This window comes from Aspergillus nomiae (assembly GCF_001204775.2).
Source record: "Aspergillus nomiae NRRL 13137 chromosome Unknown contig00031, whole genome shotgun sequence".
In the NCBI taxonomy this organism is placed as follows: domain Eukaryota; kingdom Fungi; phylum Ascomycota; class Eurotiomycetes; order Eurotiales; family Aspergillaceae; genus Aspergillus; species Aspergillus nomiae.
In genome coordinates this window covers 29,935-54,792 of record NW_015378086.1, presented here as the reverse complement: position 1 = coordinate 54,792, position 24,858 = coordinate 29,935, and the positions used below count along the sequence as shown (strand labels likewise).

The 24,858-nt window shown below is 50.9% G+C and overlaps 9 protein-coding genes across 9 annotated transcripts; 3 read left to right on the top strand and 6 right to left on the bottom strand.

Annotated features, from left to right (window-relative positions):
- Positions 1-65: 65 nt before the first annotated feature.
- On the bottom strand, positions 66-911 carry csnB (glycosyl hydrolase family 75 chitosanase csnB; the record flags this gene model as incomplete). Its single annotated transcript, XM_015548403.1, has 3 exons — positions 66-323; positions 377-748; positions 816-911. The coding sequence occupies 3 exons, from the start codon at positions 909-911 to the stop codon at positions 66-68; spliced, it is 726 nt and encodes a 241-aa protein (XP_015410356.1).
- Positions 912-2,332: 1,421 nt separating this feature from the next.
- On the bottom strand, positions 2,333-3,016 carry ANOM_003145 (YdeI/OmpD-associated family protein; the record flags this gene model as incomplete). Its single annotated transcript, XM_015548402.1, has 1 exon — positions 2,333-3,016. The coding sequence occupies one exon, from the start codon at positions 3,014-3,016 to the stop codon at positions 2,333-2,335; it is 684 nt and encodes a 227-aa protein (XP_015410380.1).
- A 432-nt stretch (positions 3,017-3,448) lies between these two features.
- Positions 3,449-5,379, bottom strand: ANOM_003144 (MIP/aquaporin family protein; the record flags this gene model as incomplete). The annotated part of the gene is made up of 3 exons (XM_015548401.1): positions 3,449-4,457; positions 4,595-5,256; positions 5,344-5,379. The coding sequence occupies 3 exons, from the start codon at positions 5,377-5,379 to the stop codon at positions 3,449-3,451; spliced, it is 1,707 nt and encodes a 568-aa protein (XP_015410357.1).
- Positions 5,380-7,018: 1,639 nt separating this feature from the next.
- ANOM_003143 (putative sarcosine oxidase) lies at positions 7,019-8,538 on the bottom strand (the record flags this gene model as incomplete). The annotated part of the gene is made up of 2 exons (XM_015548400.1): positions 7,019-8,295; positions 8,352-8,538. The coding sequence occupies 2 exons, from the start codon at positions 8,536-8,538 to the stop codon at positions 7,019-7,021; spliced, it is 1,464 nt and encodes a 487-aa protein (XP_015410358.1).
- Positions 8,539-9,654: 1,116 nt separating this feature from the next.
- On the top strand, positions 9,655-11,204 carry ANOM_003142 (uncharacterized protein; the record flags this gene model as incomplete). Its single annotated transcript, XM_015548399.1, has 4 exons — positions 9,655-9,797; positions 9,856-10,083; positions 10,146-10,240; positions 10,294-11,204. The coding sequence occupies 4 exons, from the start codon at positions 9,655-9,657 to the stop codon at positions 11,202-11,204; spliced, it is 1,377 nt and encodes a 458-aa protein (XP_015410359.1).
- Positions 11,205-11,851: 647 nt separating this feature from the next.
- ANOM_003141 (alternative oxidase) lies at positions 11,852-13,084 on the bottom strand (the record flags this gene model as incomplete). The annotated part of the gene is made up of 2 exons (XM_015548398.1): positions 11,852-12,688; positions 12,806-13,084. The coding sequence occupies 2 exons, from the start codon at positions 13,082-13,084 to the stop codon at positions 11,852-11,854; spliced, it is 1,116 nt and encodes a 371-aa protein (XP_015410360.1).
- A 2,631-nt stretch (positions 13,085-15,715) lies between these two features.
- Positions 15,716-16,558, top strand: ANOM_003140 (uncharacterized protein; the record flags this gene model as incomplete). Its single annotated transcript, XM_015548397.1, has 4 exons — positions 15,716-16,007; positions 16,061-16,132; positions 16,190-16,342; positions 16,395-16,558. The coding sequence occupies 4 exons, from the start codon at positions 15,716-15,718 to the stop codon at positions 16,556-16,558; spliced, it is 681 nt and encodes a 226-aa protein (XP_015410361.1).
- A 3,102-nt stretch (positions 16,559-19,660) lies between these two features.
- ANOM_003139 (cytochrome and DOMON domain-containing protein) lies at positions 19,661-20,821 on the top strand (the record flags this gene model as incomplete). Its single annotated transcript, XM_015548396.1, has 1 exon — positions 19,661-20,821. One exon carries the CDS (start codon positions 19,661-19,663, stop codon positions 20,819-20,821), a length of 1,161 nt encoding a protein of 386 aa, XP_015410342.1.
- A 1,429-nt stretch (positions 20,822-22,250) lies between these two features.
- On the bottom strand, positions 22,251-24,578 carry ANOM_003138 (galactose oxidase; the record flags this gene model as incomplete). The annotated part of the gene is made up of 1 exon (XM_015548395.1): positions 22,251-24,578. One exon carries the CDS (start codon positions 24,576-24,578, stop codon positions 22,251-22,253), a length of 2,328 nt encoding a protein of 775 aa, XP_015410341.1.
- Positions 24,579-24,858: the final 280 nt, after the last annotated feature.

The following is a 24,858-nucleotide window of genomic DNA, read 5'->3' as shown; positions in this document are numbered from 1 at the left end:
CTATATATGCTGTACAGTGATCCGGGCTAATCCGCGCCGTTCGTCCAAGCCCCATAATCAACAGCCTAAGCCTTGAGACCAGCAACCAGCTTATCACCGATCGACTTGATGCTGTCCTCGAACTCCTGGGTCGTCTTGGCCTTCCAGTTGGCACTCTTTCCAGGAACCGCATCCTTGCCGGTGAATCCGATATAGAGGACATCATTTTCATCATGGCCACTATCACCATCGGGGTTCTCATCGGAGAAGCAAAGCTCCGCCATAGAAAGGGAAGCCTCGCCAGTAGAAGTGCCACCGTTGGTGTCACCCCAGATACCGTAATGCTGAGTAGCTCAGATTAGCTGGCAATGTTCCCTGGGGAGGATAATATACATACCAGCTGGCCCTTGCACACAACCGCAATAACACTCAACGGCTCCATTCCGTGCTTCTGAGGCTTGAACTCGGGCGAGTCGTCCTCGTTTCCAAACACAATGTAGGGATGCAGATTGGCATCGAGGTCGGAAATTCCGAACTTCTTGACCTCATCCTTGAAAGCGGTTTGACCTTGACCGGAGGGGTCATTGGAGCACTTCCCATGAGAGTTGTTGGCTCCATCGCAGTCGACATCCATGTTCGTGTACTGGCCACCCTTGGCAGAGGAGTGCATGAAGATTGCTCCCTCGATGTCACCGCAGTATTCGAAGGAGTTCCCATCGCTGTGGCCACCGTTGGTAAAGCCCCCCTTCAGTACGTTGGAACATTTTCCCTGTAGAAATGTAAATATTAGACACTACGTCCGTGACACAGGATTGAACGACGGTAGAGTGATGTACCTTATGCTTATAATAGATATCCCGCAAGTTTTCCGGCAGATCATATGCGGTGGCACCAGTGGCCAGAGCAACGGCGAGGATCTCAGAAAGACGCATTGTGTGAAAGGAACAGCAGATTGTGCGATGAGAGCTTGGAATTGGGGATGTAGGTCTGTTGATTTCACGCTCATTCTGCAAGAAATGTGCGGGTCTTTATACCCTGTCTAATGCTTCAACCATATGATTCTGGAGCCATGGATACTGTGAGAACGTACTACGAAGCATCGCCCCCAAAAAGATCGACGCATTGTAATGTAACGCTGTCATGGCTCCGGGTGAACCAATGCCCCCTTAGTCGTGAAGTGACCCCATTGATCTGCACTTCCAATCTTCCTTCTAAGGCTTCCCCTGAAGGTATGGCCCCAGCATGCCAAATGGCGCACCATGTTTAACTCGCGGGCCCGGGTGGTCCTCAGGCACAAGGCGAATAACCAGTGCAATAGAAATGGCCAGGTCCTGATGCATCAGGTCATCGGCTTCATTCCTTCGAGACGATGTAACCCTGAATCCAGCACGGCACCGGCTTGCGAAATTGCTCTTTTTTGGCCCGTATTCTTATCAATTACAGGAAAATTATCATCACCTTCTACACCTTCACTGAATGGGGTCCCAGTCCTCTTACTTCAGAGGGGACTCAGATGCTGGGGGACAGTCTAATGATTAAAGTATGGTTAAACTGGGGTCCAAATGGTCTTCCAAGAGGCTAGTTGGAACCAAAAAACGGTTCTAGCTGATAAGCTGTCTCCCCGCAGAGACACATGGGACCTCTTTCGCGATGCGGGTCATGGCAGGCCAATCATAGTTCTGTTGTCGAGTGGTTCCCCCAGGCGGCAAGTGACTCTATGGGTACGTAGTTTCTATTTCTAGGAAGCTGCAATCTCGGTTGATATCGTATCGTGAGAGAATTCTTCAGCTTCTGCAGGAACGTCGGCTCCTCCCGAGTTGTTCGGCTAGCTCCCGATCCGTTTCGATCGGCAGCTTGCCGATGGTAGATTCATATCGGTGTTGCCGACAATATCAGCCACGTGTATGTACCTGCTGCCTTCATACGTTGCTTTCCTGAGGAGATCTACATTGATGGGGGTGGTGATATGAGGATATACACATACTATCCTCAGTACGAAAACAAAGCAACACACTAGGCTACACCTCGGCCGCTACATGCTCCCGATACATGGACATCCTGGCTCCGGAGTACATCTAGAGAAGGTCGGAAGCTGCTTACTAGTTCTCGCATAGTTCACGGATGCAGAATTGGTATAGATGTCATAATAATATTATTTAGGCAACAAAGGCGAATGGTCACTTTCTCAGTCACAAATCTAGTATCCTAAACACAGGAAAAGGAGCTGAACCCAGCGTGTTCTAGTGATCTACGCTTCCTAAATCGTCGCAAAGAATTGGAGTTAGCACTCTGTGTCTGGTGAATCTGAAGCCTCATGTTGCCTTGTCTATCGATATCGTGGACTGGGCATCGGTCATGCTTTTTTCGATGCTTTCCGACGTCCACCCTTTTCATGGTTCCTGTCCACAGTTTTCCGTTTGCTGGGTTTAGCTGACTTGTCGGACGCTCCTAGTGTTTTACCATCTGCTAGCATCTGGACCAATGTCTCGATGCGCTTCGCTCGGCGCTGCGGAGTGATCCACTGAAGCTGAACCAACACCGAGTAGCGGTCTGACCGATTCAATCCTTCAAAGCAAGTTGAGGCTGCCGGCGTCTGTGTCAGTGCAGCGGCGAAATCTTCTGGCACGGTGATACTGGCCGGGCCATCGTATGCACGAGCCCAGCGACCATCCGCCTGTGCCGCTTCGACCACGGCCAAACCGGCTGGCCGCATACGACCGGCGTTGAGCAACGACTCGACGGTCGTCACGTTTTTCTTGGACCAGATGCTCTTCGCACGTCGTGGGGTATATCGTACCAGCCACCAGTCCTCATCGTACGCGTGCGCACGACCATCGATCCATCCGAAACACAATGCGGTCTCCACCGCTTCGTCGCGAGACACGGATGGAATGCCTGAAGACTTTTTGGCCAGCTTCACATAGATCCCTGGAGATGTGGCATGCTCTCGCTCGAGAAATTGTTCAAAGTCAATGGCTGATCTAAAGGGGTGAGTGGGAAGATCTGATGGTTCTGCTTTTGCTTGTGCCTTGGGCATTATGGATGTGGTCTGGAGCTTCCCGAAAGCCGAGGTAGTCAACACGCGAGAAGAGGTTCTAGACGTGGGTACGCGGCTAAGGACGCGCATTGGATGGCTGTGGAGTGGTGAAGGCTTCCATCCTTGGATTGTCGATCTCGGGTTTCCACGCCCCACGTGGTGTCAGCTGAGGCCATGTGACCCGGTTTACCCGATTGGGCTACCCGGTCCAGGTTGAAATTCGAACGCGATGTAGGAACAGTAAGTTCTCATTCTGCTTCTATATCAGTCTATGTGATGTATATACAGGAGGAAATAACGACCAGCGCGAGATAGCCAACAGTCGAGAGATGTCCATTGGTCTAGACAAACAAAAGGAGGATTCCCTGCAGTCATGCCAACAACATCACCACGCACGCCTCAACAACTGGATGGGCTTTTCAATTAGCAACATTAAGCAACCACCTTGTCGGGGATACCACGGCGTCGACGGTCAATACGTAGTCGGCGTTTCCATTTGATGCGACTCTTCCGCAGCGAGCGCTGTGTGCGCTCCCAAGGGTAGTTCACTGGCGATTCACCACCGGTGAAGATCATGAAATCATACAGAAACGCACCGATCATAGCACCGCATAGAGAACCGGCCCACGGCCCGTAAAACCAGTAAGGGTTCGTGAACAGTTCGGACCCGTACCCGAGCGCGAGAAGGGCCAGGCGCGGCCCGAAGTCTCGACTGGGGTTGAAGGCAGCGCCTGTCTGGTAGGAGAAGGTGTTCGAAAGCACGAACACCATGAGCCCAACGATCAACGAGTTCATGCCCGCCCCGGGTGGTGCATTCTGGTCGTCACCCAAGGCCAAGATCGTCGTGGCCGTGAGGACCGTCCCGAGTAGTTCCGTAAAGAACGCGGTTGCTGGGTCAATCCATGATTGACGCTGGCCCGTTACGAAGCTGGTCACAATCCCCGTATCTTGGTGAGTGAGGAGATATTGATGAATGGATTGGTAGTATACACCGTAGGCTGTCAAGGCAGCAACAAATGCACCCACGAACTGCGCTAGGAAATACTCCGGCATCTTACGTTTGGGGAAGCCACGATAAAACCATAACATAATCGTAACACTGGGATTGAGATGGGCACCAGAGACACCACCGGAGATATAGATCGCCATCATGGTAGCAAAGCCCCATGCCCACGCCGTTGTATTAGGATTACCAGCATCGGCCACGGTAACAGAAATATCAGCACAGAAGCCAATGGTCAGCTGGACAAATACCGCCAGGGATTCCGCTAGCGCCTCACGATGGTGAGTGCGAATAACGGACCAGGTCGTATGATTGTTGTGTACTTCGTCTTCCACCAGCCCCTGCACTAGCGGGTGCAGATCGTCTGGAAGTGTTGATTCATGCAGCGCCAATAGATCGGGCAGCGCATCCCCCCCGGCAGGTCCGCCTCCGGTTGCTCTGGCACGGGCTCAAGTAATTCGTCCCTCCCATGAAGTTGGCCTTCCCCAGCGTGAACGGAGCCTACGCTCGGGACCGCGCTCGGCCTTTCTGGCACTGTCGAAAGCTGATCGCTCGAGGCATCAATCCGCACTGACGGGCGGCGCCGGCGAGTAGAGGAAGTCCGGGATATGCGTGATGGACCAACATCTCCAGTGAGAACTTTATTGACAAAGTTATTTTCTCGCTGAAGGCGGGCGTCCTCTACCTGCGCTGCCATTTTCCGGGGATCTGCCATTTTGGGAATTTGGCCTTGCTCCAAGTCATTTGGATTCACATCGAGTCCCAGCTTCTGGGAGTTTTCAGCCGGACGCTCTGGCTGCAACCGCGCATCAAGCAACTCCTCCTTCGTGGGCACCATGCCAGCCCGCACTACACGCGGCAAGGGCTTTGCGAGAGACCAGATGGGCTTCGCATTTGCGGCCTGTTCATAAGAGGGGTTGAGGTCTGAATACCCCGGCTGGACAAAGGGTTCGTGTGCCTGCCACAGCTGTGGACCGTCCTCTGGGCCCCCTATGGTGAATTGCCCTTGCGTGCGCTCGGCTAGAGTCGTTCGCTGGGCCAAACTGCCTGTCCGTACGGAGCGGACAATACTGCGGCGTCGCATCCCGTCCGACTCACCACCATCTCTGGAGGTGTCCACTCCTGAAGTGCGGCGCGTGGGAGAGCTATAGTTGGCCGTATCACTCACGCCGCGTCTCGGTGAGCCCGGCGACATCTCCCTGTTGATTTCTAGTCTACCCTGGCTGGTCCCTTCTGACTACACCCATCGCGATTCCGCGTTAGTTAGCAAGAAGCCGTGAGCACTGTGAGATGGGTTGGGTCAATCCCTGATCAAGGAACTCACCCTAGCTCGGGGGCGTCTTGGGCTGCTGTCGTCCATGATTGCACATTTCAATGTAACTCAGCAAGGTGATGTGTCGCTAACGCTAGTCGAATCTCGAGGACAACGCCACAGTAACGGGCAGAAGAGAATCTTGGGCTGGTTGACTCAACTGCAAAGAAGCTAGATAAGGACAACACGAGATTTTTTTTTTTCTCGATGAGCGCAGGGAAATCTCCCGAAAGTTGAACCAATGAGCTACTCTATGATAGGAAATGAACAGCGCTCTAGCGCTCGCCGAGTACTTCAACAAGCTTTCGTCAACGAAGTGGTGGAGATTTTCCGCCAGAAGTGGAGCCATGTTGACAAGATCTAGAGCTCTACTCGGTCAATCACAGGGTCTCTCACGGTAGCCAACGCGCCGGTTGAGCCGGTTGCTCTGTAGCGCTGTGCCTCTGACATTTCGTCCCACTGCATCTGCCTTCTTGTCCAATGGATTGCTTCGTTGCTTTGAGACTGTGAAAGGAAACGGTTTCTGACGTCAATGCTGGCCTTCACTCTGATCTCGAGAACACCATCATGATGACCACAGAGTCAGAATGCCTGTTTGCTATGATACAGACTGCTTCTTCAGTACGATTTCACGAGGCCTCGTCAAGATCGGGTTATGGGGCCTCATCAGGGTCAAGGGTTTGACATCACGCAAATCCGCCACAGGTCATGATACAAGTATGCTACTCTCTGCATTGTACGGGATTGCTATAGTCGATCCAATCGGCATTCTTCGTTTTCCTCGGCGCGAGAATTAGTTCATTTCTATTCTTATTTTTATTTTATTTATTTATTTTTTTTTTTTTTTTCTCCGAGAGAAAAAAAGAGGGCCATTTGGTGCGCCACTTCCCCTGAGTGGCAACGACACAATCCAGGTTATCAGCCTGGCCAACTTAATTCGTAGCACTACCCTCCAGGGGCAATCTCTCTAATATCCTTTCCTACCGAGTAAACTTCGTTTTGTGAGATTGAAACCCTGAGGCTAAGACAAATTCGAGGAAAAAAGGGGTAAAGGAAAAATTTTTGCCGAGGGGCCGCAATATCCGGAAATCTCCACTCTGATGCCCCAGCTCCGAGTTTCAGTCTGGCAGATATCCACGCCTGGCCGGTGTCAACCAATACAATTAAGGGCTCTGTGGTACTATATGAACCCGTCCACTCTTGGTTTTGCGTCCAGTGGGCCTAGAAAGGAAATAATCTTTATAATCAAGGACCAATGTGCGCGACGGTAGAGAATGCAAAATATATATTTCAGTGTCACTGGTGCATATCCATATCTAGCTAGGGATTACACGCTGGGAACAGGAAGCAAGAGTGCATTTTTGAGACCAATGCTGTAATTACTGCTATTGTCGCAAGTTTTTGATAGCCTTCAGTGCCTACATAATCTCCGACGGTTGATCTCAAACTCAATAGCCAGGCTGTATATAAAAACTATCCTCGCCCCATTCTTCAAAGCAAAGAATAACCCTAATAAGGATCACCAAAACAGACCAGAGTATTGCCAAGACGTTTGTCGACTTGTAAGAGCACACGAGACTATACGGGATGGATTGATAATCTCTACGACGATGGAATATTGCACATCTTGACAGCTTCTTTCCCCAGCCGTGTCGCTGACTCTTATGAACTAGTCGTCAATTCTATCCTAGAGCTTAGAATTATACTGGCTGATGTGGTCAGGCACCATCCGCACTCGGTGGAGAGCATTTGCATCATTGAAACCCTTCATGAGCTGGTTACGAGGCGTTTCCCCATGCGGTACTTCCCGCCACTGGAATCTGCGCAGCATGTCTGACTCGATCCCCATCACCTTGTCGGCGACGAACTCGCCAAGTAAAGGTAGGAACTTGAAAGCGTGACCACTGCCACCTGTAGCCACAATGACCCCTTCCTTGCCTGGGATGCTATCAATCACCCAGTTGTTATCAAACGAGTCCGTGTACCAGCAGAGTCTGGTTTGCGAGATTCCGATCCCACCCTGCTTCAATTCGGGAAGATACTTGTCTAGAAAGCTCTGAACCACCTGGACGGACTTCTCCGGCAACCCGGTAATGAACGGCGATGTCCACTTCGTGATGGGTACACTGCGCACTTGACCCGACTGGACCTGTTGTGGATTGGTATACTTGGTCCCTCTGTACCCGATCTTCATCACGCCGCGACTATCCAGCGGAAATCCGTACAGATTACCATTTTCACCGGCCCGCGTATTCCACTGGAACACGGGAAACTTGTCCGGTGAGAAACGTTCCCGCAGGGGAGATCCTTCCGGGATCTGGATCATGGCGATGGATCCGGCTGTGGTCTCGCAGAGGCCATCGATCTCAGGAACCAGACTGGGTGTCCAGCCTCCACACGCAACAATCGTCGCTGCGGCCTTGTGCTGTTTGCCGTCGGCCGTCTTGATGCCGACCACTCTGCCTGCTGGATCTTCTAAGAAGCTGTCAAAGCTACCCGCCTGCCTATCCAGGACCAGTTTCACACCCAGCCCCTTCGCGAGATGGAGGGCATAAGTGCAAGCTTTGTCAGCATAAACAAATCCACCGATCATATCCAGATAGCCCTGATATGCTCCATCTTTGGAGAGACCGAACGGATCCACCGCGTAGCTAAACCCATTCGCCCTGGCGCGTGCCACCTCCTTTGGACCGGAATACAGCAGGTACTGTGTATGGCCTTGACCAGCCTTCGTAATGTTGTCCACCGACAGCTTCTCGAAGTCGTTTAGCCCATTGGCCGCGTCCCCGAAATGATAATTCCCACAGTTGACATAGATCCGATCATTGCTTGCCATTCCGGGTGGCAATATTGTTCCTTCTGTTAGAGACCGGTTCCATGATTCCCAGGCCTCGATTGCCTTGAGAGTCAGATTCTGGTACCAAACCTCGTCACCGTACGCTGCACGGATGATCTTGTTACAGTCTGCATTTTCTGTCAGAAATTGCCGCATGAGCCTTGTATGTGACCGGTGTATTTACCTGCAGAGGCCGCATCGCAGCCTTTGTCGAAGTCGTAGTGTGTCTGATGGTATGGCTGTCGGTCAAAGACCGTGATATCTGTGAATCCTCTCTTGGCTAGATGGATGGCACTGCTGAGGCCAAAAACCCCTGCACCCACAATCACAATGGGTGACTGTTTGTCCTTTAGAGGTATGTGATATGCCATCGTAGAAACTCAGGGTGTCCAAGAAGAGGTACCAAACAGTGTCACTGACGCAAAATGCAATCAACAGGTCAGAGTCAGACGTACTCCAATCTTATATTGGAGGTGGATCACCCGTTTGGAGCTCGATGTATCTATCAGGATGCAACCCCACCCGAGATTGTGGGGGCACCTAAAAATCGCTTTTATTTCCGATCAACCTGGCTTGCGACTATCTGAAGGCGACTGAGTCATAAGCTAGAATGGTAGTATCTTGTGCATGCCGGGGGAAGGAAAGCGCTCGGGAAGACGAGTGGTCCAGCCTGGTTGTTCACTGGCTGCTATTTCGAAATGGATCAGCGCCGCGTTACGTGACAAGATGTCGGTTGTCGGAAGGTTCCGCCGCGTTTTTATGCAGACATATTGCCTAGAAAGGCAATATATCTCTACCTCCGTTGGTATAACCTTCAGAAAGACCGTTGTCAATCTGCTCGTTGGCCTGGGTTTGAATACCGGAATTCCAGGTCACGGACCCAGCAGCTCAGGTATCGCTTTCTCGGAGACAACACCGATACTCCAACGCCGACTGGACCTTCCCCGTTAGTTCAATGGACGAGTGATACGTGTCGAGGGGGCTGATCCTGGTGGTAGAAGTTGTCAAGTGAAGTGCTCCTGGCGTGCGGGGAAGTTGATATCGCAGCCCTTTGGCGGGCGGGTTCAACCGACAAGGAATTGCCGTCTCGGTCGAATCTGGCCCTAATCGTATCGATGCCGCTCGCTGAACAGCAACAACGACCTCAGATTAGTGTCTAATACCATCTACAGACTCGATAAGATGATATGATGAACCTTGAGTGTACGACATGATAGGATATGGCCCCCCTCAGTATGACGTCCGGCTCAAAGCCTGCCCATCTTCCGCGTCACCACAAAGCATATCGACCGACGGCTACTCCTCATGGGTACATACCATGGTAGCAATATCTGCCTGGCTCGGGCTGATCGGGTGATTAGTGATGTAGAGCTATGGGTATTGAAGCTGGCCATATAAGAGCCTATATTGGCCTGTGTTTTCGAGTTTCCGTCCATTGCCTTCACACATCTATATTGATCTTAAAGCTCACTTGCCCGTGCACAGTCATGGAATCCCGGACCTTGAAGAAGGAAGAGCTAGAGCTCGTGGTTTCTAACTCTACTGCCAAAGAAGCGGACACTGTGTCGGGAGAATCTCTCAGAATCGATCCGTCCATCGAGAGATCCGTCCTTCGAAAGTTGGACTTCAAGTAAAGCAAGGACCTGGCCTATGTGTGAAGTACATCCATCATTGACGCCCAAATCTAGACTTCTTCCCGTCCTTTCGTTGATGTACTTCTTCAACTCCCTTGATCGGAGTAATCTGGGGAACGCGAAGACTGATGGCATTGACGAAGACCTCAAGCTGGTTGGCAACCAATACAGTATTATCCTTGCCGTTTTCAATGTTACTTTCTCTCTGTTTGATCTTCCCTCCAACCTGCTGCTGAAGCGATTCAGCGGTAAAACCATGCTTCCTATAATGATGCTCGGCTGGTAGGTCACAGACCTTCATCATTCAAGATGGTATTAGCATAGCCATGTTGACAGTTTCGTAGGGGCAGTGTTACGCTTCTGCAATGCGCGGCGTTCAACTTTGCTGGCATGCTCGTGTGTCGACTCTTCATGGGCATTTTCGAAGCGGGCTTTTTCGGTATGCATAAAACGGCCATTGAGTGACAGAATCATGGCTAATGACATACTCAGCTGGGGTGATCTTCTACCTGACACAGTTTTACAAACGAAATGAAATTGCATTCCGACTCTCGATATTTTACGGCATGGTTACGATCGCAGGTAGGCTTTACATTAGCAACGCAAAACAGTACAACATTCCAACTAACGGCCATTTCCTTCCATGGACGATAGGTGCATTCTCTGGCCTGATCGCCTTTGGTGTCTTCCAGATCGAACAGCATCTCCCCGGCTGGAAGTACCTCTTCCTGATCGAAGGCGGTGCGACTATGATCATCGCCACCTTTGCTGCCTGGTGGCTCCCCCTCAGCGGCTCCAAGTGCCACTGGTTCAACGAAGCCGAATCCCAAGTGGCACAGATGCGTTTGCTACAAGACGGGTCCGTCCGAACGACAGATAGCCTTTCCATCACTGAAGCTCTGGCTGCCCTGTTAGACTGGCGGGTCCTCGTCTGGGCCGTTAGCTGCTTTTGCTTCGGTGTCGCCCAAAGCTCCGTCAGCAATTTCCTCCCGCAAATGGTGGCTCTCCAAGGGTACTCCGCAGTGAAAACCAATCTATACACGGTGGCTCCCTACTGCGTCGGGACCGTTGTTCTGTGGATCATTGCGAAGTCCTCGGATCATTTTCGAGAACGCTCGTTCCACCTGGCGGCCGCGCTGATCATCACGTTTGTTGGATACATAATTCTCGTCACTGTCGATGCAGACACTAACAAAGGGGTGGCCTATTTCGCGTGCTTCCTCCTTGCGGCCGGTGCTTTCGTACCAAGCAGTATCTTCCATAGCTGGCATACCAACAACGTCACAGACGAGAGCCAGCGAGCAGCGACGGTAGGGTTCTTGGTCGGGGCGGCGAATTGTGCGGGCATTCCATCAAGCCTGTCATTTAAAGCGGATACTGCACCGAGGTATATGCCCGCGTAATTGTGAATTGTGCCTTTCTCTTGGTGGGTGCGTGTGTGGTGGTAGGTTTGGGGACATGGTTCAGGATTGATAATCGAAGAAGAGACAAGGAACAGGGTGTACGACTGACGGCAGGTGATGTTGCGACCCAAAATCTGGTAGGAGGCTGGAAGGACCCCAATTGGAGATGGACTCCTTGACAATGGACACCTTCCACTTGCTGTCTAGCAGCAGGAATTCGGGATTGGCATTTCTACTTGGGTCGGCCATCTTCTGTAGTTCTGTTTTCACTCAGCAACAAGGATCTGAGACCTCTATTTAGGGTGTCTGGGACATAGGACCTGTAGTGAGATGGGCAGTATTGAGTACATTTAGTGGGATAGCTAACCCGCTGGTGGAGATAATCATAGAGCAATAACTCGCCTGCTATCCTTAGCCTGCTAAACTAGGCTGGGCTCTATACCATAAATGTACTTTATACTACGAGCACCGATACCTCAGTGTGCGTTTTTTGTAGAGGTTCACAATGCTAGTTGGCTTCGTCTGCTACTGAACTGACATAAGGCTTTCAACCCATGAAAGTAGCATATTCTATTTCTCTATTTCTCTATATCAATGCCAATTAACTTTGGAAACATATGCAGGGGCGCGGAACTACAACCCAATCGTCAACGATACTCCTTCACGGGAGACAAGGGCTGGCTGGCTTCCTTGATCGCGTTCTTGAACTTGGCCGAGAAGGGGTTGGGATCACTATCCTGGTTGAGACTCCCAAGCGTGTGATTCACATCCCGGTGGTTCGCCTCGTCAGCGCGCACATACATCAACAGAGAACGAATAGATCGTTGGCCCTCGGGCATCTGCCAGTACTTGATTGCCATTGCTGGAGCCTCCATATTGCTCCAAAGGGGTAGGTTTCCCCGGTCAAGCTCCTGGATCGCTTTGGTATAGGTGATCACAGCTTCTTCCTCCAGGTACCCAACAAACCGGTGACATATCCGGGGAGAAATCAGGTAGGCGAGCGAGAATCCCGTAAAGAAAACGCATTGTGCTGCTAGGACCATGAAGTGCATGGCAGGCCCTGGTTGGGAGAGTTTGAGGAAGGTTAAAAGGTGCATCCTTTCATTATAGGCCTCTTCTAGGAGGGTCTCGATCCTATGCAGTTGCAGCGGAACAGTTAGGTACATATCCTCGAATAGTGTTTCAAATAGGTTCGTATAAGGGCTCGCCGCAACATACCATCCATAATCTCGCCTCATCCTCCTTAAACTCTTTAGGTGTCGCAGCATAGCAGCTACCATCCCAGGAACGCCCGCAACGCTCTCCAGGAAAATGAATCTTGTAATCCATTTTTGTTCGGTCATTCGGAAGCGAGAGTGTACGTCGCGTCGACGTGAATGATGGTACCCTGTGACCAAGTCCATGCTCCATCGTAGAAAGCGGACAGTTCCCAGAGCCATTTTATCTGGCCAGCCTTCGGCGTTGCGATGAGCCGTCTGAATAGACTGAAGTTGAGACATCGTGTATCTGCATGCAGTGTAAGAACGTGTTGTGCCACTCTCGAGTTTACATTGAACTTGCTAGTGAAATTGATGGTAGGCGACGAACAAGTTTAGACTTACACCGGGTGGGTCCATGATGACTTTGTAACGAGGGGAGACTGTGTACTCTGGGGTCTTCTCCCAGGCATGACTGCTGTCCATGGGGAAGCCCGTGTTCGTGAATGCTTCCCAATCAATTGTGCTGAATTGCCAGCGACCAGACGGGTTCTGTAGGGGCAAGTGACATTTAAAAACAAAGACGCCATGGTTGAGAAAGGGCACAGGGGATAAATGAAGTGGAAATGGTATGTGTTCAGAACGATACGCAATTTGAGGCCCAGTGATGTCTTTTTGTCTCATTTGAAAGTCCACCACGCGGCATGCCCAGGTATTTATAGGCCATGGAGTGTGCAACGAGGCCTAGATTTCGAGTAGAGCCTCGAGCCCGGGGAGCACCCATCAGTGTGCCCACATAACGCATGGAGAGCCATTGCCAGGATTGTAGTCCTGGCGCTGGCTCCTCAGATTCTAGGCATCGCCCCCCCTGATTGACACGCATCACCCTTGAGAACCAACCAGTGAGTCACTGGATGTCGTTGAGGGTATGTTGAGGATTGCCGTTGCGGCTCAACGAGGATTTCCCGGAGGCATTGACTGAAATAGTAGCCAGTTAGAGGCTATCAACGGGACAGGGAGACTAGAATCGTGTCGTTAACTTCGTGATCAATTCCTATGTTCTCCAGTCTACCGCGTACCCCGGGTCCTGCACCGCGCAGGATGTGCTGTACACGGCAGCCTCAATCATGTTCGCAACTTAAGGTTAAGATGACCATGCAGATCTCAGACTTCCCAGACTTTCAATTCATGATTCGGTATTACCAAACCCCAATCCATCTTCTCGGCTGATCTAGAATTGGTCGGTCATTGCTCGGCTTGTCATGCCGAGCAAACACCGAAAGTTCAGCAATCGGGCGTCCCTTCACTCGATGGTTCATGTTTACTTCATGATTTTGAACGAGTTTTACATCAAGACAGCGCCATTGTATCCAAGGACGAGTACGACGAAACATAGCGGGTGCCATGATGGTTGCTATGTTGTCTGTTGGCCTCGTTCGGACAGGGTTGAGATTCTGCTGAGCTCAGCGGCACGTGACGCAGTCCTGTGTCTTTGCGTCTTTCGTGCTTCGTCGCCGACTCATTGTTACGACCAGACACAACTCACTCACAGAATTCCCGTCTGAACGCATTTCCATAATCCCTCTACTACACACTGCGAGACCTGCGAATCCCAACGTCCCTGTGCTTGCTAGCCTTCGAGACACCCACGGGTATGCTCTTAATGCTCTATGGCACCTATTTGTCCGCCAGCGCTTCCAGTGCATCATTCACACGCACGAGTCACGAACGCAACAAGTAAATATCACACAACGCGGGAAGCAGTGGCATGGCGCCGCCGAGAAAGCAATGATGGTTTTCTTTTCGGTATCGCTGGGGGCGACCGCTTAAGGTGACGGTGTGATCCTTGGGTACGGGCTACCCGGTCGCAAGGCGATGGCGCAAACCAGCGAGTATGTTGCGCTTCGATAGCTCTGAGGATCTGCAAGGAGGTGCTTCTGGGCTCTCATACCCCGTAATCCAGTCCCTGGCTGCACGACGGCAGTTGGGAATTTCTCTCCAGGAACATGTGGATAGTCTCGATTCATTGACCCTTCGGGCGCTTCTGAAGTGCGGATGGTACAGGCATTCGTATCGGCTCCAACGTCCCCTGATCGAACAACATGGCCTTGCACTGCTTCCATTGGTTTCCTCGTAGCGTGGATGAGCTATGGTGAGGCCGAACATATCTGGGAGTTACGAATGAGTACATTCTCAGAGGTGTCTCAGGACACGCACCGCGAACAGTTGCCTTCAAGGTTCCAGAGAATTGTGAAAGCTGCCTCGGAGCTTCGCCTACCCGTAGTTCATTCCAGCCCAGATGCACTGTAGGAGTAAAGATATCGAACTACTGCCAGTGACCATTGGGCGAGTCGCGATACATCGCTTCTCCGTAGTTGGACCACTATCTGTTGGGACGTGTATTCTTTGGACGGTACGCAGGACCGAATATGGGCCTTCATAATTCACTTAAATATTATCGACTATATCACATCAATAATCACGGCGCCAACAGCGCAATGGAAAATCTCGACTTGATAGGACACTGACGTCGCTGGCGTTCTATCATGTCAGCACCATGTCAGGTTGATATGAAAATCCGCGACCCTGCCAGGTCAATCGTCCTGGGAGCGTACACAAGCTCTAATGCCACAACGACGCAGGCTGTCAGAGCAAGGTGGTAAAGACAAGCACCAGAGAATGCTCCACTCGGGGAAACTGGACCATCTGTATCAAGGTCATTGGCTAGCCCTGTGCTAATCGATGTGCTCCACAGGGACGGGAAACCAGTGCTGAAGGATGGCTCGGTTAATATTCGGGACTGGTCATCCTATGGCTGGAATCTGGAGTTCTAAGGCGGCGCTAAATCCCCATGTTGTCCAGATTGTCTGGTGATTCTGATTCGAGGAGAATCAGACTACGCGGTCGAGACCAACGATAGGAGGTCGAGGGCGTGTGGGTCAAGACGGAGGAAGGTCTGTAGGAGGCTGCGGCACTGGTCCACCGCGAATAGATTAAATCCCAGGCTTAGTTTCCGGATGCCAAATGCCGTCTGCCGGGAGCCTGAGAATTATGCCGAAGAGCCATATTTTCCGAAGTCTTCTACAGGAAACATCTCCACGGCTCAGTCCCCCACTGGTGGAGAATGTAGAACAATGTCGCTCAAGCATGGTGATTAAGGGGATGCGCTGTTCCAGGGTCAGACAAGAATAGGGAGTGTCGACATCCGGCGTATATATAAAGAGCTCTGTCCTTGTCAGGCTGGTCGTCCTCCGTTCTCCTAGCAACTCTCACTGCACTCCCAGCCAACAACACCCCGAACATACTACCTCCGCCATGTATTCTCGCAACCAGGTCCTGGCGGCTCTTGCCACTGTCGGCATCACCTCGGTGAACGCCGCCATGGGTCCCGCACTGAGCACGGGCCCTGTCGCATCTAACTCGTTTATCCGCGAAGCTACTTCGACCCTTGTCTTGCCAAAGGGGCCCAGTGGAGGGTCTACCGACGCCATCACCTCCCTTTGGGTGGGTATGGGCACCTCGAACGGCGACTTGATCCAGTCCATTGCCGACAACTGGCAACAGAGTGACTGGACCATGTATGCCTACACTCTCATGAAGACCGGCGGTTCGTATTGTCTCAATCCTGGTGACACTGATGCCGGCTAACACCCTTGGCAGACACCTCCCAGATGCCACTGTATGGTGATGGTCAGGCCAATGGAAACGAGGGAGATAAGGTGACGATGCACTGTAAGGAAAAATGTCACATCCCTTACGCCCTATGTACGTGGCACTAATGATGGGCAGACAAATTCGATGATGCCAGTGGAAACTACACACAGACACTCCAGATCAATGGCAAGACTGTCTCGACTCTCTCCACGAGTGATGGACAGGCTCAGGGCTGGGGCAGCTCCGTTGAGTGCGCCGAGAACAACTGTGGCACGGTTGGCGCTCACTGTAAGTGAAAATCATTCCCAGGTAGAGCTTCGGAGACTAACGGATTGCTTAGCCTGGACCGACACCAAGATCATTCTTGACGTTGCCGATGCCAACTATATCAACACTCTGGGCAAGGGTGAGGGAGTCACTGGAGGAGACATGACCACCAGCGATGGCGGCAAGACCTGGACTATTAGCACCTTTGGCATTCCGGAGCACACTTTCTCTGACTAAACAGGCCTCTGGAGGGCCTCTTGTATAATAATAGTCTTTAAACTCAAAGTATTTTAACATGGGCCGGTCAATCGTAGTCTAGGAACGTCTGATGTGAGCCTGACTGGAGGAATTGACAAAGGAATATGAGGAGAGGGCTAAGCCTGTACACCAGTCCTTGTTCCTGCACTGATGGCTTATATGGGTTACACATGCCCTCGAAACCCTAATACTTTCCGGTCCAGGTGCGTGGGAATAGATTTATAATCTGTACACTGTACGGTACTAACAAATTGTTTACTTAGAATGTCCGACGTTCTTATATACCGTATAAGTTTGCATTATAACTGGAGACCTTCCATTAAGGATTACAACTCTGTATACCCAGCTAAGCATAGCCCTTGACCGAAACGAGATTATATTAGTCTAATCCCCTTGGTCAATGGCCCTTCTGACATGTCTTGCCTTTTGTGCCACTAACCATTGCTAGAGGGTGCCAATTATCATAGTTTTACCTTTTAACAGCATATATGTCAAGCATATTAAGAGACGAGGTTAAACTGCTACTAGAGTCTCCTCCATGCAGGCCACTTAAATCAATCAAGTCATTCATTCCATCGTCCTCCATACACGGTACTATGACGATGCTGTACGTACAAGAAGGAATAGCTGAACGACGGAAGATAGAAAAATGGCAGGTAGTGGATATAGTCAGGAAAAGGAGCAGTGGAGAGCAAGCGGCAAGACACACAGGCGTTAGTCAAGTCAGGAACGGGTTGAGTTTCAGGCCTCAGGAGGTTCACCACGCGCGAACGTGAGAAGCGACGTGTCGAGGGCTCCCACGGGCATAGACCATCACACACTTGTATTTGGTCTGGGGTATACGCTGCTGGTGATACACGTCTATCATAATGTCTGATAGTTGCCTGGAACGATGATTGAGAACATTTGACAGTGCCTGAGAGTACCTTGCAATAACCATTTGGAATGAAAATGTGGTCGAAGAGTGAGTGAATTAGATGCTCAAACGCAGGAGCGCAGTACATGAATAATAGACTACATGCCGTTCAGAGATTGGTATTCCCAGTGAGTAAGGCAATGAAACCCCCTGGGTGTCATCCATAGTACAGACGGAGTCATATGGCCATAGAAGCAGGGCTGAACCCCATCACGCGAGGCAACAAAAAAGCAAAAAAAGTAAAACTTGCTAGAACACAGTCATGGTGTCTAAAACACTACTGAGGGGAGCGCAGCGCATCAGGTTGGGCACAAACAGGGGTGATCAGAGATGGAGGATTGCTGGTTCTTCTTCCAGAGACGGTTCTATGCTCAGGTTCAGAAACGAGCTGAAGCGCAGTAGATGTGACCATTCTGCCCTTTTTACCGTTTGTCAACCCTGTATATTTTCCTTCCAGAGAGATGTGGAGCGTGAACTGGGTTTTAGCTTTTTATATAAAATCAAATAAAGTCCATACTCATTAGATACATGCGTTTTCCAAATTGTAGACGGAATGGACGAATACCTTTGATAGCATCGTCGTGACTTTTGCTGAATTACAGTTCACCGTAATACAATATCAATCTTCATCCAATTCGACTTACATTAGGAGCATGGCCGCAACTAAGGTGAACATTAAGACAAAGATGGTGGCCATGGAGATGGGCAACTTTCCTGCCATACTAGTAGCGGTAGGGGATGGCCTAGATGGGCTACTTGTGCTGCTTGACGTGGTGCTCGACGTGCTGCTCGTACTGCTTGATGTACTGCTTGATGTACTGCTTGATGTACTGCTCGACGTACCGCTTGACGTACCGCTGGTAGTGGTAGTGGCCGAACTACTGGTAGAAGTAGTAGACGTGCTAGAGGTGGATTGGCCGAGGATACCACCTTGTGCTGCAGATGGCACACTGTCCCCGTTCGCATTGGACGCTGCCTTTTTGAATGCATCAAGAGTATCCGGGCCACTGGTTCTAAAAAGAAGGTTAGAGATATTACTTTCCCATGTGTGCAACTACAGACACGCTTACGCAGGGTTAATGACTCCAACCATGCCAGCCTGACAATGCCCTATCTGGCCGCAGTAGAACCAAATCGGCTTGGTATCATTAATGGTCAATGTGAAAACAGTAGACTAGACCGTCAGAGGGCTACGTCATCTGCGTTGATCTTGAAAAGCTCACCGATTCGCCATTCGCGCTTTGTATAAATCCACTGAAGAAGCTGGTATCACTCATGGGATGGCATGGGTCATCAAACGAAGCCTGGGCCACCGAGTGATTACCTGGGTAGAAATGGAATTCGACTTTACCCCCTGAGGCAACGTGAATGGTATCGGGATCAAAGGACAAGCCATGTTCTCCAACATCAACCGATTGTGTAGAATTTGAGGCTGAAGTACTGGCACCGACGAGAAGAAGCCATAAAAGAATAGCAGCGTCAAAAGATAACTTCATCGTTGCCGCTGAGGTTTGTGAAAAGCTTTCAAGGTACTGTCTGCAGCAAAGACTTGGGACTTGCTTTCAAGGACCAGAGCAGAGGTCTCTCTTCATATATATTATTCGATGCAGGCAGTTACTTGTGTAGGGTTCGCGACGCTAGCGGCAGCTAATGGTGAGGTGTGGAAGGTTTAACATCGCCACGGCGCCACCAACCCGAGGCAATTACTGGCATTGAGGTCTGCCTTGTCGAAGCTAACTTCGTCCCTCAAGAAAGCTTAAGTAGGCCATAACCCAAAACAGTAAATGTACATTCACACCCTACTGGATCAGCTGCAGGGACCTAGACTGACGACATGTCATAGGGTTAGAATCACCGTTGCAGATTGGCCTTCGGATTGCATCGCCTCAACCTGAGAAAGCTTATCAAATCTTAGCTTATTTTTAAGTTGTGGAGACCAACCCAGACCCAGTGCGTAAGGTTTCCGCCAAGCTCTTTGTCAGTGTTGCGGAGAAATACTTTCATCGAAGGCATTCGAATATTGTGAAAATTGGTCCTCCGCCGGTCATGGTGTCCAGCGACCACGGACCTCATCTAGATAAAAGCCAACTTGGACACCGTGGAATGTTTGCTTCGCTAGGCTAGCAAAATATATCGTGAGAATTCCATACAACCACCACATCGGAATGCTGAGGCCATATATATACGTCTGGCTATCCATTTTCGCCTTGACTGTTGCCCAGCTCGAAACGTTCACGCCCCCTGGACAAGATGGAATCACCTATAGTGTTAATATCCCTCAAGTCACCGCATCCTCAGGATCAGGTCCGATTTATTTCCAGCTGCAATCCACCCGCCAGCTCCAGTGGTTTGCATGGGGCCAAGGCTCCCGGATGCAAGGGGCCAATATATTTGTGGTCTACGCATCTGGAGACGGTTTGAACGTTACCGTCTCTCCACGGCTAGGTGTGGAACATGTTGAACCATTATATAACCAACAAGCTCGGATTTCAGTATTGGACGGTACTGGGATCCACGATGGCACCATGACTGCAAATGTTAGATGTGATAGCTGTATTACTTGGCCTGGTGGGAGTGAAAATCCAAGTAGCATGTCAAGCCCATGGGTTTGGGCAGTGAAATATGGAAGTCCACTCAACACCAATAGCTTATCTGCATCCATCACTATCCATGATGCCTCCGGGATAGCTGCCCTGGACCTTCAGAAGGCTACGGGAGGCACCTCAATGAACCCGTTTTTAACCTTAAACCGCACGACATCAAGTTCAGGGCAAGCCATTCTGTCAGATAACTCTGGGTCCGTTGAAAAGCGCAGGATTGCCCATGCTGTTATCATGATTGTGGTGTTCGTTATTCTCTTTCCCTCATTTGCTGCGATGCTGCACATTGTCCCATCTTCAAAGACTGTCGTTATTCATGCTACTTTTCAACTGTTTACGCTAGCTCTGGCAGTTGCCGGATTCGGCATTGGTATCTCCATGGCCAAAAGCCTTGATTTGATACAGACCTATCACCCCATTATCGGGATGGTGATCGTCCCATCCCTCATCCTATTTCAGCCAGCGATGGGCTTTCTTCAACATAGGTATTTTCACAGAACGGGAAAAAAGAGCGTGTTTGCTTATGTACACCGATGGTTTGGTCGTTTGATCATAACGCTTGGCATTATCAATGGTGGCCTAGGTTTCCACCTTTCAGGAATCGGCAGCTCCATCGCCCCAACCGGAGCAGTTATTGCCTATGGTGTGGTTGCTGGTGTCCTCGGTCTCGGCTTTGTTTTAGTGGTGACATTTCTGCCTCGCGGGACTCGACCTCGAGGAGATTGACCCTCAACCGGTGACTGTCAGAAACCACCTGCGATTGGAGAAGCAGGCCAAGCATAGGATACACCGCGATGTATGAAGTGTTGATGTGGTATTGAGCAATGAGTCTCGCTGACCCATTCAGGCTCGTCCCAAGCTCGTCTAGTAGGGGGCAATATCATTCTCCTAGCAGCTATAATCTTCAGGAGAACAATCTTTTGGGCCCTCGCTCAACACAATGTACCTGTACTATTGACGTTGGAAGCTTCAAAAAAGAACTGTCAAAGTGTTGAGTCACGATGGCGGTACTACCCTGACTCATACTCTACTGGCCTGGGTACTGGAGTGTACTCCCAGGGAAAAAGGACATTCTCAGTACGGCGGTCATTGAAGTCTTCTCGGTCTTTATGCCTCTTATGTCAGAGATGATCATTAGCACTTTTCTGGTTTGTGCCAGGATTTTGAGCACATAACTGAGGGAGGGTACGACATTATTAACCCGAACTTATACTTATATATTGGCTAGACCTTCCTTGTGTGGACATTCAGTTTCACAAAGAACTCTTTAACAGGACTTAAATCTATCAACGAAGACTGCAAGCAGAGTAGGCAGTCCTGCTCCAAGTACAGTAACTCTAGTTATAATCTCCAATACTCTACCTAGGGAAAATGAAACCTCTGTTATACTTGCCCGCTGGCTCTGTATGAAGGAACCTAACGGCTATCGTAGACTGCAGAGTTTGCGATACCTATCGTGTGATCTCTACCGGAGAACCATTAATTTACGATATGTCCAGCCCTGGGCTTACAACTTGTAGATTCTATTAATAGCCCATATGAACCAACGGAATACATTCTAAGACAGGCAGTCTGATCAGGACGTGCTGAGATCGGCGAGCCATGGTAACAATGTCGCCACTGAAATCACGCCACCTCGAACAGTATCTCACTACACGCGAAGTCGGTAGATCTATTTCACGGTGTTCACACATTGATAGGTCTTAGGTGTCTAGATATATTCATTCAGGATGACGTCTACTATACTGGGGGAAAGGTTCCTACTGGGTCGTACTAAATGACGGTTTAGGTTTCTTGCTCTCGCACGGATGAATGCAACCTATATTCAGGTCAACACAGAGATGACGTACGCATCTTTGGTAAAGAAAATGTAGAAACCACAATCGCCAAATGACCAAGCGCACCCACTCGGCTGTTTTGGTGGAGGCATTGATTGTCACGGAGGATAGGTACGGAAACATCTATCATTCAAGTAGTACTAGAGTATGACATGTTAGACACCTCTACAGATTTGGCTGGCATGATAATACAGACGTGAGACATATAGTCGGTTTACGCAAGATGGAAAGACAACCATAATACATTTATTGATATACTACAGATTGCACGGTGGATATATCTCCGACACACCGACAATCCAATACACTATTGACAATTAAGCCTGGGTGAGCAGGGCAGGCTTCCAGGTATTCCAGAACTTGCTGGACGAAGCCAGCAGATTGGAAATCATTCCCTTGATTTCTTCTTCGTGGTCGCAATCATGGGCATCCACGAGAGACTCAGAGGAAAGCTCCTCCGATTGTTCCCAGCTGGGTTTGTTACTTGGCCACTTCGGAATGGAGGACAGCTCAACCTTGACCATCTGAGCCACACTGGGAGTGCCCTCACCATTCAAGGCGAACAACATGTACCACCCAGGAAGGATGACACCGGCGTCCTCGGGCAGGTCAGCGCTGTACTTGTTTCCAGCTGCACCCGTGACCTTCAGGGGGACACGACGCTGGTCGGTGTTGACGGTATGCGTTGTAGTGCCAACACGGACTAAGGATGCAGACTCGATTTCCGAGTCGGTCTCGAAGCTGACCTGGCCGCCCACGGTAAGCACATTCCCGTTGATCATTCTGGTGATCTTCGGGCGAACGGCTGGCTCGCCGTCGGCCGCAAAGAGGTAGGGGGGTCTGAAGATCTCGGCATCGTAGTGGTTGGCAGAGCAGTTGCCACAGAGGCCGCCACCACCATTGAGAACGGTAGCGTCGGGCAGCAGCATCGAAATACTGTGGTACACGCGCTTGATGTTGTTGCGGCCCAGCTCAACGAAGGTGTCCGTCTTGGGGTCGTAGAGTTCGGGCGTGTAGGTAATGTTTTCTTCATGGAAGGGCTGGCCCCAGGTCTGACCACCTGCAATGAATACCGTGCCATCAGGAAGAACCACCGAGGTGTGGAACACACGCTGGTGATGCATTCCGCCCTCCCCTTTACCGTTGGGGCCTTTACCCGCCACCTTCACGACGGGACGTTGATAGGCTTCTCCAAGAGTGATGAGATGGGCGTTCTTCGAGCCAAAAGAGCCGTCGTAATGACGTTGACCACCAAAGGTAAGAATTTTACCCTGAGTCGCATCGTACATGACAGCACTGCCAGACATGGAGTCGCGGTCCCTTGCACGGAGGCCGGCGCTGTGCACGGAACCTCTGACGCTACGCCTACCTTTCTCGTCGGTGTTTTCGTCGTCGACATCGTACCAATGCATCTCCTTGCTCGGACCGGCCTGGAAGACACTCGCCTTCTTCCAGCCAAAGAGCCAGGCGTGATTATCGGCCCGCCATTGACCCTTCCGGTCGTCGGTCATCATCGGTTCCACCTCGGCACCCGGGCGTACTTCCCATCGGGCCTTGCCGTCGGGCAAGGGATAGTAGACCTCGCCGTTCTTATCAATCTTGTCTCCACCGCTCCAAGACCCTCCGATCACGAAAATGCGACCGTCAGACAGGGTCGTCGACGACTGATATCCACGGGGAATTGCCATGCTAGGGCCTTTCACCCATGCGGTGCCATTGTAGATACTGGTGCGACCGGAGTCTGCACCACCGCTGACGACGATGTTGCCATCGATATCCATGGAGGTGCCGGGACAGAACATGTCGTGGTTGGTTTCGAAGACGGTACTCTGGGTGATCACGCCGTCGCGGTTCATGGTGCTGGTCAGGGTCTTCCCACCGGGCGAGGCGAAGAACTGGTCGTCCGCCCAGGCAGACCACATGATGAGGTCGCCGTGTTGCTCGACTGCGGAGGATACAGGCACGATCGGGAGATCGATCGTGGGCCCCCAGACACCCTGGCTGGGATTGTCTTCGGGGTAAGTGTCACCGTCATACGCGTAAACACTCAGGTTGACGATCGAGATTTGCCCGTGCGCCTTCTGTGTCTTATCGGGAAGGGCAGCGGTATCCGACACCAGCTTGACATATTGAGCCAGTTTAGGGTTAAAGGCGGACATCTTCGGACTCTTGTTGGATCCCCAGGTACCGTATGCGACTTGGGTCCACGTATCCTTGTCCTGAGAGAGATAGATGCGGTGTTCGCCAATCTGTCCATGTTTGCTCGCCTTGTCCAGCTGAGGCAACATGGTCAGACCAGAGACGTAATGCCTCTTGCGGAGATCGACGATGATCTCAGAAGTCTCTCCTTGGCTTGGGTTGCTCACCCAGTATCTGTCGTCGTGATCATCGATCGCATAATCACACGCATACCCCTTATACTGACTGGAGCATTCGACCACCCAATTTTCATCTGGGTCCTCCGGGTTCGACTTGGCGAGGGGCGTTGAATTCGGGGGAGGAGACTGGTACATAACCGCGCCATTCGCCGATTTGGCAAGCTCGACGCACTCGGCCTCAGAGGATTCATAGGAAAATTCCGCGGGTTTGAAGGCGTCCACAGCGGCTGCCCCCAGCAGGAGCCCCGATGTCCACTGCAACTTCATTTTGCAGGAAGTCTGATGATGCTAGTCGAGAAGAAGAAGGGAGAACAGACCAGGACTTATAAATAACAGCCAGAGAGGAAGCGTCATTGACCACGATCCTGATATCCGTGGCTGCCGTAGAAGTGGGGGCGCAGCTCGCCACAAAATACCAACTCACCTAGGGATGGTCTGTGGATCCGGGCTGCAGCCTGCCAGGCGATCGACGACTTTCTCATCTCGTCATGTATGGTAGGCACCGGCAATCCTTCCTCGCTACAAGTGTGCACAGAGCATCTGCATC